The sequence below is a fragment of the Trichechus manatus genome, unplaced genomic scaffold, assembly GCF_000243295.1.
Source record: "Trichechus manatus latirostris isolate Lorelei unplaced genomic scaffold, TriManLat1.0 scaffold00056, whole genome shotgun sequence".
Classification (NCBI taxonomy): domain Eukaryota; kingdom Metazoa; phylum Chordata; class Mammalia; order Sirenia; family Trichechidae; genus Trichechus; species Trichechus manatus.
Genome location: NW_004443992.1, coordinates 10237945 through 10258072, shown reverse-complemented (window position 1 = coordinate 10258072; position 20128 = coordinate 10237945). Strand labels below are relative to the sequence as shown.

Here is a 20128-nt window from a genome sequence, read left to right as displayed (position 1 = left end):
GCGCGTGTCCTTTGAACCCAGGGTCCCTGCACTGAGAAGCTCTTAGACCAGGGTAAGATTGATGACAAGGACCTTCCTCCAGAGCTGACAGAGAAAGCCTTCACCTACAGCTGGCACCCTGAATTTGGACTTCTAGCCTCCTAGACTGTGAGAGAATAAATTTCTGTTAAAGCCATCCGCTTGTGGTATTTCTGTTATAGCAGCACTAGATAACTGAGACACACACTATTTGAAAATAAGTTTATCCTATCTTTCCAGAGGTTTTGGATACCCTATAAACTTTATTACCTAACATACTATTCTCCTATGTATATAATTCTACTGTTTAACCCAAAGTCTCTGTCATCAGTTCCCTCTAGTGCCAGTAGCTCTCTCTAATCATTCCAACCCAGTTTCCCAGACCTCCTTTTTGCTATGTAAAACACAAGAACTTTGCTGATGCTGACAGCCTGCATTCCTACTTTTAAGAAGGTCATTTAAATCTTAAATTTGAAAAAAGCAAAAACAAAAATACAAAAACTCAGCAATGAAGAATGCTTTAAATACAGTTAAAAACATTTGGCAGAAATCAAGAGTGAAAACTGTTTCCCTACCCCAATGTTTATCAAGTTTCTTGAGATGAAAATAGCATACCTCTTATCACTTCCGCATGACAGCAACTGTAAACACTGATGATAGCTGCTTACATTTGTTGAGTGCATATTTAGAGGCAAACTTTACCTGTATTATTACCCTACTTAATCCTCATCACAATTTTATGATTTACATTTTATAGATGAGGCAGCTGTCACACATAGGTGAAACACTCATGCAAGGTTACATGGAGTTATTTCGTGGTGAGCTAAAATCCAAACCCAAGTAGTCTAACTCCTCTTAACCACTACCTGTACTGCCTCCCAATGTTTGATGATGTTACTTAAGGAAAAAAAAGGCAAAACCAAAACAAAATAAAAAACCCACTGGACTTTTTAAAAAAGGCAATAGTAATAATATTGTTTTAAGTTATTTGCCACTTACTATGAGATAAAATACCTGTGAAAAATAGCATTTTTTTCATTCTGAGAAAAAAAACAGTGCTGTGATTATTTTCAAATCTGAATTAGACATGTATAATAGTTTTGCAATTTACTCAGTCATATGAATATTTCATAACTAAGAACGATCTGTGGAATGCCCCCTTACTTTTGAAACTATTATTTCCCAAGTACAATGGAGAAAAGTCTCTTCCATTTTCTCTCTCCTTAGCTTACTCCACCTGCTACCTAAGAAAGTTTTTTTTAAATTTTATTTACTGTTGTTTTTGTTGAGAATATACACAGCAAGACATACACTAATTCCACAGTTCCTACATGTACCATTTAGTAACACTGATTACATTCTGCAAGTTGTACAACCATTCTTACCCTCCTTTTCTGAGTTGTTCCTCTCTTATTAACATAGATTCACTGCCCCCTAAGGTTCCTATCTAATCTTTCCAGTTGCTGTTGTCAGTTTGATTCCATATAGATAGTTCTTAAAAGAGAATAATGCTCAAGGCAGACATTTTTTTTACTACTTAAGCTAAACTACTGTTTGGTTTTAAGAAGTCTTCAGGGGATATTGTTGGTTTAAGTTTTCAAGATTATCTCAGGGCAATAGTTTCAAGGATTCATCCAACCTTCACGGCTCCAGGAAGTCTGGAGTCCATGAGAATTTGAAATCTAAGAAACTATTTTCAATTCATCTTATTTGATGACAGTGATGAAACTATTACTTTTCCTATAAAAAACAGCTAATTATCTTTAATTTTTGCTATGAAAACAAACATAATTTTGAAAAGTCATGTGCTATAATATATTCAATTTGAGGCAAACCATGAAAATTACCAGAAAACTTTGGTTAATTAGCAGTCTTATACTTACTGGGCTCTTCATATACAGAATTTACTATATTTACATTGCTCCATAGAGAGAAAAGATTAATTTACTCTTAAAATTCTCCCCTAATAATTAGTAGGAACTTGGAAGTTTTTAAAAGTAATTTTCCTTATTTCAATGAAAACCATCTTTTTTTAAATTTTTTTACTGTACTTCAGGTGAAGGCTTACAGAACAAATAGTTTCTCATGAAACAGTAGTACACATATTGTTTTATGACACTGGTTAACAACCCCACAACATATTAACCCTCTAACTTCTCAACCTTTTTTTTTTGGTGAAAATACACATAGCCAAAGATACACCATTTCAAAAATTTCTACATGCACAGTTCAGTGACATTGACTACGCCCTTCCAATTGTGCTGTTATTCTCACTTAAGATGAAGGCTTACAGAACAAAATAGTTTCTCATTTAACAGTTACTACAAATGTTGCCCTATGACAATGGTTAACAATCTCCCAACGCATCAACAATATCCTTACTCAACCTTGGGTTCCCTATCACCAGCTTCCTTGTCCCCTTCTGCCTTCTGGCCCATCACTGGACTCCTGTACCTCATTAGTCTCATTTGGTTTTACGGGGCTGTCCACTCCCAGGCTGAACAGTGAACCTCGGAGGTAACTTCACCACTGTGCTAAAAGGGTGTCTGGGGGCCATACTCTCAGGGTTTCTCCAGTCTCCTTTAGGCCAGTAAATCTGGTTGTTTTTTGGGGGGTTAGAATTATGCTCTACATCCTTCTCCAGCTCTGTCCAGAACCCTCTGTTGTGATCCTGGTCAGAGCAGTCAGTGGTAGCAGCTGGGCACCATCCAGCTGTACTGGACTCAGTCCGGTGGGGGCCTTGGTAGCTGTGGACAATTAGTCCTTCGGACTAATCTTTTCCTTGTATCCTGTTCTCTTCATTCTCCCTTGCTCCCGAAGGGATGAGACCAGTGGAGTATCTTAGATGGCCGCTCACAGGCTTTTAAGACCCCAGACACTAGTCACCAAGGTAGAATGTAGAGCATTGTCTTTATAAGCTGTGTCATGCCAATTGAGCTAGATGTTCCCCGAGACCATGGTCCCCAGAGCCCTCCGCCCAGCAATTCAGTCCCTCAGGGAGTTTGGATGTGTCTATGGGGCTTCCATGACCTTTCCTTGTACAAGTTGTGCTAGTTTCCCCTGTATTGTGTACTGTCTCACCCTTCACCCAAGATACCACTTATCTATTGCCTATTTAATATTCCCCCCCCCACCCCTCCCATCCCTGGTAACCAACAAAGATTGTTACATTTTGTGTGTGAACTTTTTCATGGGTTTTTACAAGAGAGGTCTCATATGATATTTGTCCTTTTGTGATTGACTTATTTCACTCAGCTTAAGGTCCTCCAGTTTCATCCATGTTATGAGATGCTTCACAGATTCATTGTTGTTCTTTCTCATTGCATAGTACTCCATTGTCTGTATGTACCATAGTTTGTTTATCCATTCATCTGTTGATGGGCATCTAGGTTGTTTCCATCGTTTTGCTATTGTGAACAATGCTGCCATGAACATGGGTGTGCATATGTCTATTCGAGTGATGACTCTTATTTCTCTAGGCTATATTCCTAGGAGTGGGATTGCTGGATCGAATGGTATGCCTATTTCTAGCTTTCTGAGGAAGCGCCAAATCATTTTCCAAAATGATTGTATCATTTTGCATTCCCACCAGCAGTGCATAAGAGTTCCCATCTCCCCGCAGCCCCTCCAACATTTGTTATTTCCAGTGTTTTTGATTCGTGCCAGTAATGCCGGGGTGAGATGGTATCTCATTGTGGTTTTAATTTGCATGAAAACCATCTTTTATCTCTTCTACTGAGACTACAAACTTGGTCAAAAATACCTTTAGCTAACAGTTTAAAGCAGTATTTTTATCTTTTCATCCTTATGCACTGTTAGTCATATGACACACACATATCGACCAGCAAATATCAGCAAGGGTCATGTCTAATTTCCAGTATACCAGTGGTGCCTCCATTGCTTTTGTTCTCTTCAAGAAACCATACTAGCATGTGGCATGCAACTCAGTGAGTGAGATGTTGATAAGGCAATAAACTTGAGTTCAGTCTAATGCATATATAAAGAAATGTAAATTATATGTATACTCTGCTACTTTAGTACTAATTTCAGATCATGTTACATTTCCAATTGATCTCAAAGTACCAGTGTACCTAGACATGGTGGCTGAGAAATTAGTTTAAAATAGTATTTGTTATCAAAGGAAATCTTTTAAAATCCTTACATATCTTAAACATGAAGGTCATGGAAATAGTATTTTCAATGCAATATAAGTCAATAGTGTCAAGAAATTGGGGTTAATACTATGCAACAATATAGAACAATGATGAATCTGCAAAACATCTCACAACATGGATGAATCTAGAGGGCACTATGCTGAGTGAAATAAGTCAATTACAAAAGGACAAATACTGTATGAGACCACTATCATAAAAACACATGAAAATGTTTCCATTTCCATTTTCCATTTCCATTTTCATGACTAGGGAGGGAAAGACACTAACTAGATAGTAGATAAGTGGTAACTTTGGTAAAGGGTAAGACAGTACACAGTACTGGGGAAGGTAGCACAACTTGACCAAGGCAAGGTCATAGAAGCTTTATAGACACATCCAAACTCCCTGAGGGACCAAACTACTGGGCTGAGGGCTGGGGACCATGGTCTCAGGGGACATCTAGTTCAACTGGCATAAAAAACCCACTGCCATAGAGTCCATTCCCACTCATAGCGACCCCATTGGGTTTCCAAGGCTGTAAATCTCTACAGAAGCAGACTACCACATCTTTCTCCCCTGGAGCCTCTGGTGATTTTGAACTACCAATTTTGGTTAGCAGTCTATTGCTTTAACCACTGTACCACCAGGGCTCCTCAACTGGCATAACATAGTCTATAAAGAAAATACTCTACCTCTGACCATCGTGAGTAACGACTGGGGTCTTAAAAGCCATCTAAAATACATCTACTTGTCCCATCCCACCTGGAGCAAAGGAGAATGAAGAAAACCAAAGACAAAAGGGAAAGTTGAGTCCAAAGGACTAATGGACAACAACTACCACAACCTCCATCAGACTGAGCCCAGAACAACTAGATGGTGCCTGGTTATGGTCACTGACTGCTCTGGCAGGGATCACAACAGAGGGTCCCAGACAGCGTGGGAGAAAAATATAGAACAAAACTCAAATTCACACACACACAAAAAAGACCAGGCTTGCTGGGTCTGACAGAGACTGGATTAACCCCAAGAGCATGGCCCCTGGACACCCTTTTAACTCAGTACTGAAGTCACTCCTGAGATTTACCCTTCAGCCAAAGATTAGGCAGGTCTGTAGGGCCAACAATAACACACGTGAGGGACGTGCTTCAAAGTTCAAGCATATATACAAGACTAATGAGCACACCAGCCCAAAAGCAAACATGAGAAGGCAGGAAGGGACAGGAAAACTGGATGAATGGAACAGGGAAACTGGAGTGGAAAAGGAGAGAGTATTGACAAATCACAGGGTTGGCAACCAATGTCACAAAATAATTTGTGCATTAACTGTTTAATGGGAAACTAATTTGCTCTGTAAACTTTTACCTAAATCACAATAAAAATAAAAAAAGAAAGAAAGAAATTAAGGTTATCTAGAAGTGAGGATGGCGAGACTTATCATTAGAAAAGACCAATAGCTAGAAAAGGACATCATGTTTGGTAAAGCAGAGGGTCAGTGAAAACGAAGAAAGCCCTCAACTAGATGGACTGACACAATACCCACAAAAATGGACTCAAAAATATCAAAGATCTTGAAGATGGTGCAGGACTGGGCAACATATTATTCTATTACACATAAAGTTGTCATGAGTCGGAGTCGACTCAATAGCAACTAACAACACTGAGACTAATATATTTTGCTAAATAGCATAAAACTGATTATTTATAATATATACTTACCATTTGTGCACTAGAATCCCCCAATGACTGAAGTTCATACTGCATAGGTTGCCCATTTTGGTCCACTAGATGGAATTGTTCTGTAGAAGAAGGCTGTGTCTGGGTCAGGGGCCCTGGTATATTCTGTGATGAGAGTGAATTATCTGCTTCATGGGTAGTAATGGGCACAATTGTAGAAGAATCATTTTGTCCAAAGGAAGGATCCCTGGAGTCTATACAGGTTAGATGCTTTTGCAAAGGAAAAAAAAAATCACTTCAGTCTTTGTAAAATATACTACTAGTTTTTTTAAAAAATGGATTTTAAAAAATAAAACTGGAAAGATTTTTTCAGTTAATCATTTTATTTTTTGCAAGAGCTGTCAATTCACACAAATATATACAGAAAATAGTTCTTAAGTAAAATTATTTCATTTTTATATTTTATATCTCAATTTTATTGAGATAAAATTGTCCATGATATTACAACCTAAAATGATGAAATATAATTTAATGTATAGATTTTTCTTTATACATACATTTTTATTAATATAACATCAAGGAAAGCTCATTACTTCAAGTAAGTTCATTCATTAGTTTACATAAAGCTCTACATTATAAAACTAAATCTATGAAAGAATGTGTGGATAATTTAATGTTAAAATTCTTGAACATATTAAATACAACAGCTATTCCTTAAGGATAAAAAGTTGCTAAATGGCATGCTGTTTTCCCACAGAACAGAACAAAGTTCTCAGCTGAATCCCTACCTCAAATACCTGAGCATCTGTTTTTGATTCTTTGCCATCATGATGATCGACTCTTAATGAATCATTAGACTGTTCCATGCTGATAGCATATTCAATCCCATTTTCTTCTATTAGTTAATAGCTGAAAGAGTTCAAATATCTGATCAACTAAAGCACTTACGGTTTTTATGCAATGTTTTACTTTAATAGATTGCTCATCGCCCTTACTGTGTTAACTTTTACAATTTAGGTTAAATCATTTTCACTCTAGATAAGAATGTTAACATTTTTGTGAAATGACTTGCCAAGGCACCACAATACATTCAAGGCAGAGCAAAGATCAGTCCCTTCATCCTATCGTTAATTACACTTGTGTACTGGTTTATGAAGGCCGCTTCTACGTGACAAGGTTCAGTTACACCATTTCAAGTACTTTTAAATTCTAATCTTACACAGCTTGAATACAAATAAAGGGTTTTAACTTTACGAGTTGGGTGTGCCCCATTATAGCATTATATAATTTTAGGAAAGATCTAGATGGGAATTAAAAATACACAACTCACACCACGTAATATTAGCTTGACAAACTTTGAAAATGGGAATATATTTATACCAAAAACTTGACTCTCTTAGGCCTAGTACAGTGGTTCTAACCCAGGGATGATTTTGCCTACCTCCCAAGTAATATTTGGCAATGTCTGGAGACATTTTTGGTTGTCACAGATGTGGAGGGAGATGCTACAGATATCTAATGGGTAGAGGCCAGGGATGCTGTTAAACCTCCTTCAATGCACAGGACAGCCTCCTACAACAAAGAATTTCCTGGCCCCACCATCTAAGATACATCACTTGGTCCCAATCCACCTGGAGCAATGAAGAACACTAAAGACATAAGGAAAATATTAGACCAAGAAACAGAAATGGCCACATAAACCAGAGACTTCATCAGCCTGAGACCAGAAGAACTAGATGGTGCCTGGCTACCACCAATGACCACCCTGACAGGGAACACAACTGAAAGTTCCTGATAGAGCAGGAGAAAAGTGGGGTGAAGAACTCAAATTCTAGTAAAAAGACCAGAGGTTTGATTGAGACTGGCGGGACCCCAGAAGACATGGCCCCCAGACTCTGTTAGCCCAGAACTGAAACCATTCCCGAAGCCAACTCTTCAGACAAAGATTAGACTGGACTATGGGACATAAAATGATACCAGTGAAGAAAGTGCTTCTTAGCTCAAGTAAATACATGAGACTAAATGGACAGCTCCTGTCCAGAGGCGAGATGAGAAGGCAAAAAGGGACAGGAGCTGGTTGAATGGACACGGGAAATCCGAGGTGGAAAGGAGGAGCGTGCTGCCACATTATAGGTAGAGCAGGTAGGGTCACATAGTGATGTATGTATAAATTTTTATATGAGAAAACGACTTCAACCGTAAACTTTCACTTAAAGCACAATTAAAAAAAAAAGAATTTTCAGGCCCCAAACTGTCAGTGGTGGCAATGTTAATATTATCATGACTACTAGGTCCTATATACGTAAAATAAATGAAATTTTACGTCTCAGAATTGAAGTAACATCAAAATGAAACTGGTGAATATTTTCTATGATAGAATCCTAACATACATTTGTAAATTTAAGCATTTCAGAATATCTATAAGTTTTGCCATTTCATAATTCCAAATTATTGTAAAACTTTCTGAGATATGAATTTTAGTATCAGGCTATAAAATTGGCCTTATTTTACTGCATAATTATAAAATATCCTAAAGCTGCTTCTCCTTTAACATTTTAAACTGTTGCTTCTATTCAAATCTAAATTATTCCAAAAAGCCTATAGTTACCTCTCAGGCGATAGATGTAAGAGCAATTTTATTTTATAATCTCTTATTCTGTTTCATTTGTTTGCAGTGTGCATACATGACTAATGAATAATGTTTTTTAGAAGGGATTTAAAAAATAAACTTCTACTACTGGTAACATAGATTAGATACCATAGAAGGCCCTCTTGCTGCAAAATAAAAAAATAAAAGCTGACCTAAAACAAAATCTTTATTGTGTGGCTGGACTTGGTTATAGGAAATAACAAAAATCAGAGACTACTCTCCCATTGGGGAAGGAGGAGAAAAAAAGCTGTGAGCTAAAACCTAAGTGATGATCTCAAGCAAACAGGAGAATTTCCCCCAAGAAAATTCAGGTTTTGTGGCTGGGAAATTGGGGCTTTGACAAGCAGCTGGAAGGGAAAATTTGAAACTAGCAAAATGAGGCTAGGAACCTGAAACATCCCAGGACAACAGTGTAAGCTGGCTTCTGGTAAGAGCAAATATAGCTATTTGGAGGAACACAAAGTCAATTAAAACGCCAGTTTCCTTTCACATTAAGATCGATCAAATATGGGCTCACAATCAAAGATACCAAGCATACAAGGAAATAAGCCACCATGAGAGAGAGTCAGCAGATTTAGACATCCTCCAAAGAATTCAAGTATTGAAACCACATGATATTGAATATAAAATAATTATTTAATGTTTAAATAAATAAAATAATAAATCACAGGAATAATCAAGCAACCACAGACTATCAAAAGTTTAATTTGAAAAGAATGAAACAGAATTTTCAGAAATGAAAAATATAATTGCTAAAATTAAAAAGCCAACGAATATACTAAATAGCAGATAGACGAACACACGCGCGCATGCACACATGCACAAACACATACACAAATACTAAATTGGCAGATAGATTTAAAAATTACCCAAATGCATCACAAGGAAGAAAAGAGATAAAAATGTAAATAAGAGATTTAAAAGTATGAAAAATATAACGAAAAAGTATAGCATACATTAAATTGGAGTTTTAGAAGGACAGAATACAGAAAATGAAAGAAAGACAATATTGGAAGAGATAATGGTTGACAATTTTCCAAAACTGAAGACATGAATCTACAGATAAAGACAGCATAAAGGATATCAAGACAAAAAAAACCAAAAAAAACACAAAAACCCACAATGTATTGAAAGTGCAAAATTCTAAAGAGAGAGGAAAATCTAAAATGCAACTAGAGAGACAAGACAAATCATGAACTGAGAACTGACATTATACTGATGGTAGACTTCTCAATAGCAATAATGGCAGTAGAAATAATTGGAATAGTATCTTTAAGGTAAAAAAAAAAAAAGGACTATCAATGCAGAATTATACTTCAAAACGATTTTTTCAGACAGTAAAAGAAAGATACTTCGAGATATTTTTTTTTTGACAGCTTACAATCAACAGATCCTAAAAAATGTTGTACAGGAAAACCAAAAATTATACCAGATGGAAGTGAAGAGATGAAAAAAAGAAAGAAGACAAATAAATTAATACTATGAAGAAAATCTAAAAATTAATGTTTGTATATAATAAAAATAATAATATTCTAATTTTGAGTACATGTGTCATAAACACAGAAATAAAACACTGGAAAACTAAATAAAAATACATGTACCTCTGTAGGAGATGATGATAAAGTGTTTTAAGGTCTTTGTATTGTTCCAAGAAAGGGTGATTAAATTTTAACTTTAGAATTGTATGGTAAAATTTTAAGTGTAACCATTATAAGAAGAGAATTTTTAAATCAGTAGAAAGTAAAAAAAAAAAAAAAAAAGGAATAATGCATGAAATTATGAATATCAATTTAATAAAAGGTAAAATAGGAGGAAAGAAGCACAGAAAAGGTGAGGCAAACAGAAACCACAATGAACAATAGAGAGATGACCAAATTATTAGTAATTCCAATGGGTTAAACACACCAGTTAAACGCTGTTTAAGACACAGCTAAAATGTGATCAGTTGAAAAGTTTATTAAAAAAAAGCCTAGGCAAACAGCAAAAAAAAAAAAACTGAGCTGTTCATTTCAACTAGAAAACAAAAGCATGTTACTCTGATCATAGACAAAATGTTAAAACGTCCTTTAACTTTTTAATGTATGTTAACAATAAACATAGTAGACTTGAAGATAAACAGGATTATTAGGAACGGAGATAGTTATTAAGTAATGAGAAAGGCTTCAAATCACCAGGAAGATAGAATTGTTTTAACTTGCACGCACTAAATAATAAAGTATAAAGGCAAAACTGATAGAACCTCATCCTTAGAGAAATGGCTGAGTTCAGGTCTGGAGCAGGAAATATACAAGGTGAGCCTGGAATAGCCTATAATAGCAGAAAGTAAGGAAGCTAAAGACTAACAGATTTGCATCAAGAAGACTTAGAAGCCAATCTGAAAATGTACCCACTGGCCAAAGATGGGAGATAATGAGCATCACTAATGATAATATTGCAATACATTGAAATATATCAAACATTTAAGTTCATGAGTATACAATCATACTAAAAAATTCCATTGTTCACCTTTGGAGGATGATAGGACACTAACTCATTATTTTGAGAAGGATGAACAACAAGTGGAGAGCGAGTCAAACATTTATCTGTCTTTCTCATACAATTGTGATGTCAGAATACCCAAATACTTGATGAGAAACTTCTCTTTTTATAAGCTAATAAATGAAGATGGAACAACAGAATTAAAAAAAAAAAAAAACTCACCACTTTACTACACTTTAAAGTTATGAGACTAAACAATGATTACCAATGGCTAATGACATAATAACAAAGACACTACTACCTATGAAGTAATCATATTAAAAAAAGAAAACCCAGTTACAAAATAGGCAAAAGATCTGAACAGACACCTCACTAAAGATATACAGATGGAAAATAAGCATATGAAAAGATGTTCAACATCATGTGTCATAAGAGAACCGCAAATTAAAACAACAATGAGATACCACTATACACCTATTAGAATGGGTAAAATCCAAAAAACTGACAATCCCAAATGCTAACAAGGATTCGGAGCAACAGGAACTCTCATTCATTGATGGTGGGAAGGCAAAATGGTACAGCCACTTTGGACAACAGTCTGGCAGCTCTTACAAAGCTAAACATAGTCTTACCGTATAATCCAGCAATCAGGTCCCAGGTATTTACCAACAGAGTTGAAAACTTACACATCCACACAAAAACCTGCACACGAATGTTTATAGCAGCTTTATTCAAAACTGGAAGCAACCAAGATGTCCTTCAGTAGCAGAATGGGTAAACAATGTGTAGTATATTCCCGCACAAGAATATTATTGAGCAATAAAAAAAAAATGAGCTATCAAGCCTCAAAAAGACCAGAAGAGCCTTAGATGTATATTGCTAAGTTAAAGAAGTTAGTTTGAAAAGGCTACATACTGCATGATTCTAAATATATGACATTCTGGAAAAGGCAAAACTATACACACAGTAAAAAATCAGTGGTTGCCAGGGGTTTGTGGAGTGGATAAATAGGTGAAACACAGGCGTACTGGAATTGTGGATATATGACATGCATTTGTCAAAACCCATAGAACTATACAACACAAAGAGTGACCCTTAAACTATAGACTTCTGTTAATAATAATGTATCAATATTGGTCATTAATTGTAAGAAATGTACCACACTAATGCAAGATATTAATAATAGGGGAAACTATGTGAGGGGATAAGGGTGGGAGAGTGGAAGGGAAGGGTATATGGGAATGTCTGGTCAATTTTATGTAAATATAAAATTGTTTTAAAAAATAAAGTCTATTAATTAAAAAAAAAATCAGGGTGACTGTGAACTAAAGACTTAACAAATCACAATGTATGAACTTCAAAATTGCCTTGAAATTTTTGGTCGAACAATTGAATAGTGTTGGAATTCAGGTGTATGCAAATGTATGTATTTTTTCATTAAAATTTGAAAGAAAAATCGAGTGCTTTCTCAGTAAAAATATACAAAATGGTAGAAGTGTTCTACTGTCATGTGGTTTGGGTTTGAATTCCAGCTTTATACTCACTTGTCATATTAGTTTAACCACTCTGAGCTTTAGCTTCCTCATGTGCAAAATGAGAATAATATTCTATCTATAGGGTTCTTGCGAAGATTTAATAAAATAGTGTTTGCAAAGGGCTCAACACAGTTCCCAAGACACTGTTAATGCTCAATAAATGTTAGTTATTTTCATTATCTATGATTATGTAAACTGAAGTCAAAATTTCACCTATCTGGAGCCCCGGTGGCATAGTGGTTAAGAGCACCACTGCTAAACAAAAAGTTGGCAGTTCCAATCCACCAGCCACTCCTTGGAAACCCTATGGGGCAGTTCTACTCTGTCCTATAGGGTCACTATGAGTCAGAATCAACATGACGGCAGTGGGTTTGGTTTTGGTTTTGGACTAAATAAACCCTTTGGGTTCTTGAAGACAAAATTCCTCCTGTTATGTACCAGTCATGTCATTGATGTAATCAAATCTTATTTGAGCTTAGTAAGAGGCTTCTAAATATACTTTTCTATACCGTCTTTGAAAAATTGCAAATATTTTATATTTAGATGACTAAGAAACTCTGTTTCATTATTATTATTTAAATGATTCACACATTTCATAAATGTATATTCACACACCTCATAAAGGTAATAAAGAAAGTACATGCAGTCTGCCTAGACTCAATAAAAGATGACAAATTTTTAACTTCTCTGAACTTTAATTTCTAGTTTTCAAAATGAGGAGTTAGTATAGGTGATCTCTAAGATCCCATCCAGTTCTAAGATTCTATGTTTCTAATAGTTGACTATCGTGATGATATTTTTTATGCATTTCACAATTATTTACTGACTAAATTCTCTGGGCAATAAGTAGAAAAAATAATGTTACTGAAAAAGAAAACTTTTACAAAGTTAGACTGAAGTGAAAATAAACTCCAGCTGAGGTACTTGTTAAACTGAAATATTTGCTGTCAAGAATATAATTTAATTTCTAAAGTAAATTGAATATATTGGAATATCCACTGTCTAAACATGAAGAGAAGCCCTGGTGACACAGTGGTTAAGAGCTTGGCTACTAACCAAAAGGTCAGCAGATTGAATCCACCAGTGGCTCCTTGGAAACCCCGTGAGGCAGTTCTAGTCTGTCCTATAGGGTCGCTATGAGTCAGAATCAACTCAACGGCAATGGGTTTTGTTTCGTTTCGTTTAATCATGATGACATCAAGGTTAAGAAATATTTCTGAAGGTTCTTTTATTTTTTAATATAAGCACTATTACGATAGAATAGATGAACTAAGATTATGAATTTAATTGCCATAGCTATAAAATAATTTAATGTTTACTGAATGCACACTGTTTAATAATTATTACCTAAAATATTAATAATCACTCTATTATCCTGTGAAGTAGGACCTATTATTACCACCATTGCACAGAAAAGGAAAGTAAGGCTCATTGCTCAAGGTTGTAAGGTTATCATTTATTGAGTACTTTAAACTATGTAAGGCACAGTGCTAAAATGTTTTACATGTATCATTTAATTCTTTCAAAAACCTTATGATTTAGTTTCTTGCACCAATTTACATACAGGGAAACTAAGACTCAGGCAAGTTAAGTAACTTTCCAAAGATTACAAACGTACTAAGTGGCTGAGCCAGGAGTCAAATCTACATATGTTGATCCCAAAGCCCATATTCTTTGCTACTGCTAATGGGAATTCTTTACATGTTACAGTCAAAGCGCCCTCTCTCCTTCATCAGTCAAAAAATCCATAGCTTTAAACACTGGAATTAATAAGCACTTTCTCTTAAAAAAGAAAAATGCTGGAGAGAGTACCAGTCATTAACAATTTTGCATAAATTTCTACAAGGATAGCTTTCTTCCTTTAAGATGAGTTAAAAATAGCTACGCTGAGGGAGTGAAGTTTAATCTGGAGGTGAGAAATTGGAGGCTCAGAGCACTAATACGTCAGAGCTACAAGCTGCAGTGAAGACTTAGGGCAGTATGAATGCCCTAAAGAAGTGAGCTCATACAGGGCAGGGGATAATGTTGAAAGAGAAAGACCGACAAACACAAACCACCCATTTTGAAATTTTGCTCAGACTGATTTTGGCTATGTAAGAAAGGTAACTTCTTTTTCTGCTGTCTTCTGGAGATGTAAAACTCAAAATTTTTCTTTTGGTATGTCCTACAGTACATCTATAAAAGCTTTTTGCGATTACACCGGGAAAATACTATTTAAAGTAATTTCTATATGAAGTGGGTTTCAATATCTGACTACTGACCTAATCCATTGCTGAACTGGGAATTAAAAGTACATTTTCAAGTTGTAGACATTCTTTCTTTAAAATAACTTGAATGCAGTGAAAAGTATTATCTCCTTTTCCCCTATTTCTTCCATCAATTAGCATTAACCTCTTCAATCCTCTAATTGCAGAGTTGGCTTAAAATATACAATTTTCCCATTTATTCTCAATGGCAAGGTCAGTACTTCCTATAAATTATTATCCCTAACTCCCAATTAACTCTATGTTAAAGTATAGTTTTTAAGAATGAGGATATTAATGTTAAAAAGCTAGGTATAAAATGTTCTTTTCCAATTGGTAACCATAAACAAAGTACCTATACAAAGTGTAATTTGACTTTTTCATTAACATGTAATAGAATAAGAGTTAACTTTTATGGAGCTGTTACTTTCAATTAGTTAAAAATAATTACCTTCAGGCAGTGGTTCAAGTTTAAATTCCAGGCCTCAAGCATTCTACTACCTCCAGAAATGCCCTTTCTTGTCCTCTGAAGTTCTTCCTTTTGGGGGCACTAAATTGTGACAGCTGTAGTCTCATTTATGTCAAAGCTATAATTATGTCTTCATAGTAGCCTTTTCTCTGTAATAAAACAGTATTCAATGTATATTTTCCTAAACATAAAGAAAATTATCAGATTTTATTATGCAGGTTTTATTACAAAATAGCCATTTACCAGTCTGGTGTACTAGAACCATCACTAGACTCAGTTGAAGAGAACTGAAGACTAGGACTGACTATAGATAACTCGATGTGTCCTAGCAAAGGTGACTCTCTCTGCCTGTTTCCTTATCTAAAATTAGGGATATGAACTAAACTTTTGTTTCATCTCTCACATTTTCTACCTACCACTGAAACAAAGACCTCCACAGCAACTTACATATTTTTTCTCATGGAAAATATTTACTAATAGGGCTTGTTTTGGAGCCACAAGGAGAGAATAAATACCTCCTTTCCCCTCAAAAAAAAAAAAAAAAAAAAATCCTGGAATTGATCTGACAAGCTCATTTCTTAAGAAAGAAGTACTGAGATTGGATAGACAGCAAAAAGAAACAAGAAAGTATTAAATATGGGGTCTAGGCAGTTAATAATGGAACTTCAGAAAACACACTAAGCGATTAAATTTCACCTTCTAGAATGTTTCACATTACATTATACAAGTGGATTTTATCTTATATCGAAAGCAAAGATTAGAAACTGTAATATTAGAAGTTTCGTGTTACAGGGAGAAAGGGCTTTTTTATTGTTTATACACAGTGAATGCATGGCAGAGGGCAAGAGACTATTCAGAGTGTAGTTACTCATATCTGCGTAAAGAACAATATTTGGGTCACTGCTCTGTTTTGATTTTGTTCAACAGGAATTCTATTTGTTCAGAACCGTAGAGGTGATTTCTCAGATGCAATTGAAAAAATAAAACTGCCTTAACATCTACTTAAGCTGTTGAGTTTCCCCATAGGTTTTTGTATTCAAATTTATCCATTAAAACCAATAATCTGAGATTAAATCCCCAGAGTAATTTTAGCATCAAGCCACTTGAACTTTAGTCTTAAGAGTTTCTCTTAATTACAGGTACCTTGGTTAGTGTCTTAAAATTGAAAGGGTCTTGAAATCTATTCCATTTCGGCGTCAGATCTTATTAACTACGAAAATCTCTTAGAAAATAAAAATTCCCTCATCTTTTAGAGGTGGATAAATAACATATGTTCCTTTTATGATTTGTACAAAATTACTATAAATAAGTGATGTCAAGAATTAAGACTCCTAATTCACAAATATTTTAACAGAAAAATTTATTTTTTAAAGATGGGTTTTGAAAAGCTGTAGTGGGTTAAACCAACATCGAAAATCTCAGTGTATGTAAATATATATATAATACTTATTTTAACTTTTCAGAACAGCATGAAAAAAATTTAAGGATGATGTTCATAATGTCTCTTTTCTCGTATCTAAGGTTTACCCAATCTATAAAGCTTCCCTGTAATCTTGGCTTCTACCTATTTCTTACCCTGTCCCTATGTACCTCTTTTTGCCCTTTAGTTGACAGCTTTATGAATTATTTCATTTAGTCCCACAATGACTCTGAGGTATGTATTATGATCTCTATTTTCAGATGAGAAAACCAAATTTATCTAGTACTTTGCCTAGGATCACAGAGAGCACTACAGTTTCACTTTAAAACCAAGTAGGGAAAAAAAAAATTAGGACTCAAAAATCCATGCATAGTCTTTATACCATATCACACTATGCCATCATATACAAGGGGGAAAATGTAATAACGAGAAATATATTTCCAAGCTAGACATTCACGGTTCTCCAGACGACATGTCTTCATGAGGACCATACTAAATCAATTGCGTAGGAAATCATTAAGAACCAAAAGCTTGTTCTAGAAAAACACTAGTTTCCTTAAGAAAAACACAGTAAAAGCATTAACTATCCTAGTTTTTGCTTGCAGGCAACTCCAGATAGAACATAAGTCACTACCTGTTGTAAAAAAACAAAAACACCATACTAGATGTTCAGTAATTTTGCAATATTTACTAATGTAATTTTTCCTTAACTAAGGTCTCAGTCAAATGAAAAAGAAAGTATTTTAGTGAATTCCACATTTCTGCTTTGCTAATCGTAGTTTTAACTTGTTAAGCATATATTCAGGTTCTGTATTTTACTGATCATATTTTTCAATTCAAATTAAGATCAACCTGTATTGACTCTAAGTATTAAGTATCTATTTTAATAAAATTTAAGTCAGTGCTAGTTTAAAAAGCATTAACTTTAATAAATTATATATTATCAATAATAAAAAAAATCTGAAACAGAACCTAAATTATCTCAGGTTCTATGAGTTTTAACTTGTGCAATTTTACTGCCAAACTAAAATATTACTCATGATTAAAGGAGAATGTTGAAAACTGGTAACTTTATTTCCATGTCGACCAAAACCAGAAACATGGATTCAGTGGCAAGACTTCAATTAAGAAAGTGTTTTGAACTTATTTAATGTGTAAAATCCTCGCCACTACAATTATCTCTTGTATCAGCAACCTCAACTGATTTCTTTGAATTTCAAGTTTTATTTTATTCCTCTTCCCATGTGTACAGTCTCCCTAATTTGCTCAAGTTCTCAAAACCAGTTACCAGTTGCCATCACATGGATTCCAACTAAGGCAACCCATGTGTGTCAGAGTAGAACTGTGCTCCATAGAGCTTTCAATGGCTGATTTTTCAGAAATAGATCACCAGGCCTTTCTTCCAAGGCATCTCTGGGTGAACTCAAACCTCTAACCTTTGGGTTAGCAGCCAAGTGTGTTAAATATTTGCACCACCCAGGGAGCTTGGCAGGGATTCTAGTTAAACTGACATCTACATAATAATAATGGTAATGATAGTTAACATTTACTGAGTGTTTCCATTGCTGCATTTAATTCTCACAGTTGACCAAAGTGTGCCACAGGGAGGTTAAATAAGTAGTTGAGACAGGAGTCCCACCCAGGCATTCTGGCTCCAGGGCCTGCATTCTAATAATGTGAAAAAAATTGAAAATAGTTCTAGTTTCACTGTCCTTGCTCTCTGATAAAAGACTCTTTTTCTCTTAGAACTGTCTAAATCATTTTCTATGACTGATTTAAATATTAAGCGTCTACTTAATTGTACATCTTTAAGCAACATAGAAAAGCTTTAGTTGCCTTCACCGGTACACATACCGCTCTGCCCAGAAATTTTGCAATCCATTTTCTGCCTGATTCTAAACTGTTGTCTCTTGAAGTACCCTCTCGTAGCTTTTCTGGAAAAGGCCTTAAAAAGTAACTTTGGGATGTGGATAGTATCTATCCTTTCTCCCTCAAAAAAATAACTATAAATTAGAGCAATTCTTGGAACACTGAGAACAAGGCATAGACCTTTGGACAAGTTAAACAAAAAACATAAAAAAGTTGGGGAGAAGGTATAGGCGGACGCCTTTCGCCTTCTAAGCATATGACATAAAGAGGCTCAGAAAGCGGGAAAAAAACCATGACACCGCAAAAGCGGGGCGCGGAGTGGCGTGAGGGACCACCGTTTGGGCCCTCCTGCCTGAGGGGTCCGGATTCGTCTCCCCGGCGGAAGCGCGTCCTCGGGCTTAGCAACCCTTCTCAGGACACCTAACATCCTCCTCCTCCAGCCTGTCTCCCCAGAGCCCCCGAGCCCCCTCTCGGGCCAAGGGCAGTAGGCCCCGCCATGTCGGGCCCCGAAAAGGCCCCAACGCTGGGCACAGAAGATGCCGCCAGCGCCCTGCTGCAGCGGGGGACGGGGGCAGGCGGGTGCTCGGAGCCCCCGACAGGTCAGGGGGTGACGGGACGAGGCAGGAGGAAGAAAGGGGGTTGGGAGGTAGCGTCCGGTCCGTCGGCGCATATAGCTCTGCCAAACCTCCGACTCCCCAGCCTAGTCACCGCCAAGGGCCCTACAGGGCGAAGAGGGAAGTCCACAAAGTGCCGGAGCAGAGGGGGTAAAATTCAAAACGAGTCTACTCAACCTCGTCTTGGCTCCGAGGCCCCGCCATGGAGACCAGCACAATGCGCAGGCGCACCCCTCCGGGAGGGCGCAGCACAATCGCATGAGATAAGACCCCTATCGGTCACCGTCGTTTGTTTTTGTTCTGATTCGTCGTTTTTTTCGTATTCCCGCCCCTCACCTGGATCTAAAACCCGAAGCTAGAGGCGAGAGCCAAGTAAAAATCTCGGGCTACTGAGGTTCTAGTTGGGAGTATACGTGAGAAGGGAAGCCGGGCAAGGCTCTAGTCAGTCAAAGCTGAAGGCAGAGATAATAAATATCTGGCAGGGAGTCGGGCGGATTTAATATAAATACCACAAGGGAAGCCTGGCAAAAAAGACTACAACTCCCAGTGATCACAGCGTCTGAGAAGCGTTGCTTTCTGGGGGTTGTAGTCTCTGGGAGCCGTGTTTAAAGTATCGTGTCTAAAGACAACTTATCGAAAATAAAAACAAACAAACAAACAAAAAACATAGATTCGAGTTGGGGCTTTTTGTATCTTTCTAATCGATTACAGGCCTAAGTAACCCCATTTCCCATTGCTGTTGAGTCGATTTTGACAGAGTAGAACTGCCCCATAGGGTTTCCAAGGCTGTAATCTTTACAGAAGCCGACTGCCACATCTTTCTCCCGGAGAGCGGCTGGTGGGTACAGTTGCCCACCTTTCGGTAGACAGCATAAACACTGTGCCACCAGAGCTCCTACTAGCCTACATATATTGAAAGAAATCCAAGCGATGAAAGGGACGCGCCACCTTTAAGACTAGGCTTTACTGATCGATGATTCCTAAATCTAGGAATAGGCAGTTGA

At 36.4% G+C, this 20128-nt stretch overlaps 1 protein-coding gene across 2 annotated transcripts in view; it reads right to left on the bottom strand.

Moving 5' to 3' along the window:
* The window catches only part of CARF (calcium responsive transcription factor), a 57209-nt gene extending 37431 nt beyond the window's left edge, over positions 1–19778 (bottom strand). Inside the window, exons 1-4 of one of the 2 annotated variants that reach the window (XM_004378241.3) lie at positions 19302–19778; positions 15204–15370; positions 6635–6755; positions 5889–6116 (exon numbers count right to left, since the gene is read on the bottom strand). In XM_004378241.3, the coding sequence (XP_004378298.1) occupies positions 5889–6116; positions 6635–6712 (306 nt within the window). In that variant the 5' untranslated portion in view covers positions 6713–6755; positions 15204–15370; positions 19302–19778. Of the gene's footprint in view, positions 1–5888; positions 6117–6634; positions 6756–15203; positions 15371–19301 lie in introns of those variants that run through there. The other variant, XM_023733006.1, reaches the window with a different exon arrangement.
* Positions 19779–20128: the final 350 nt, after the last annotated feature.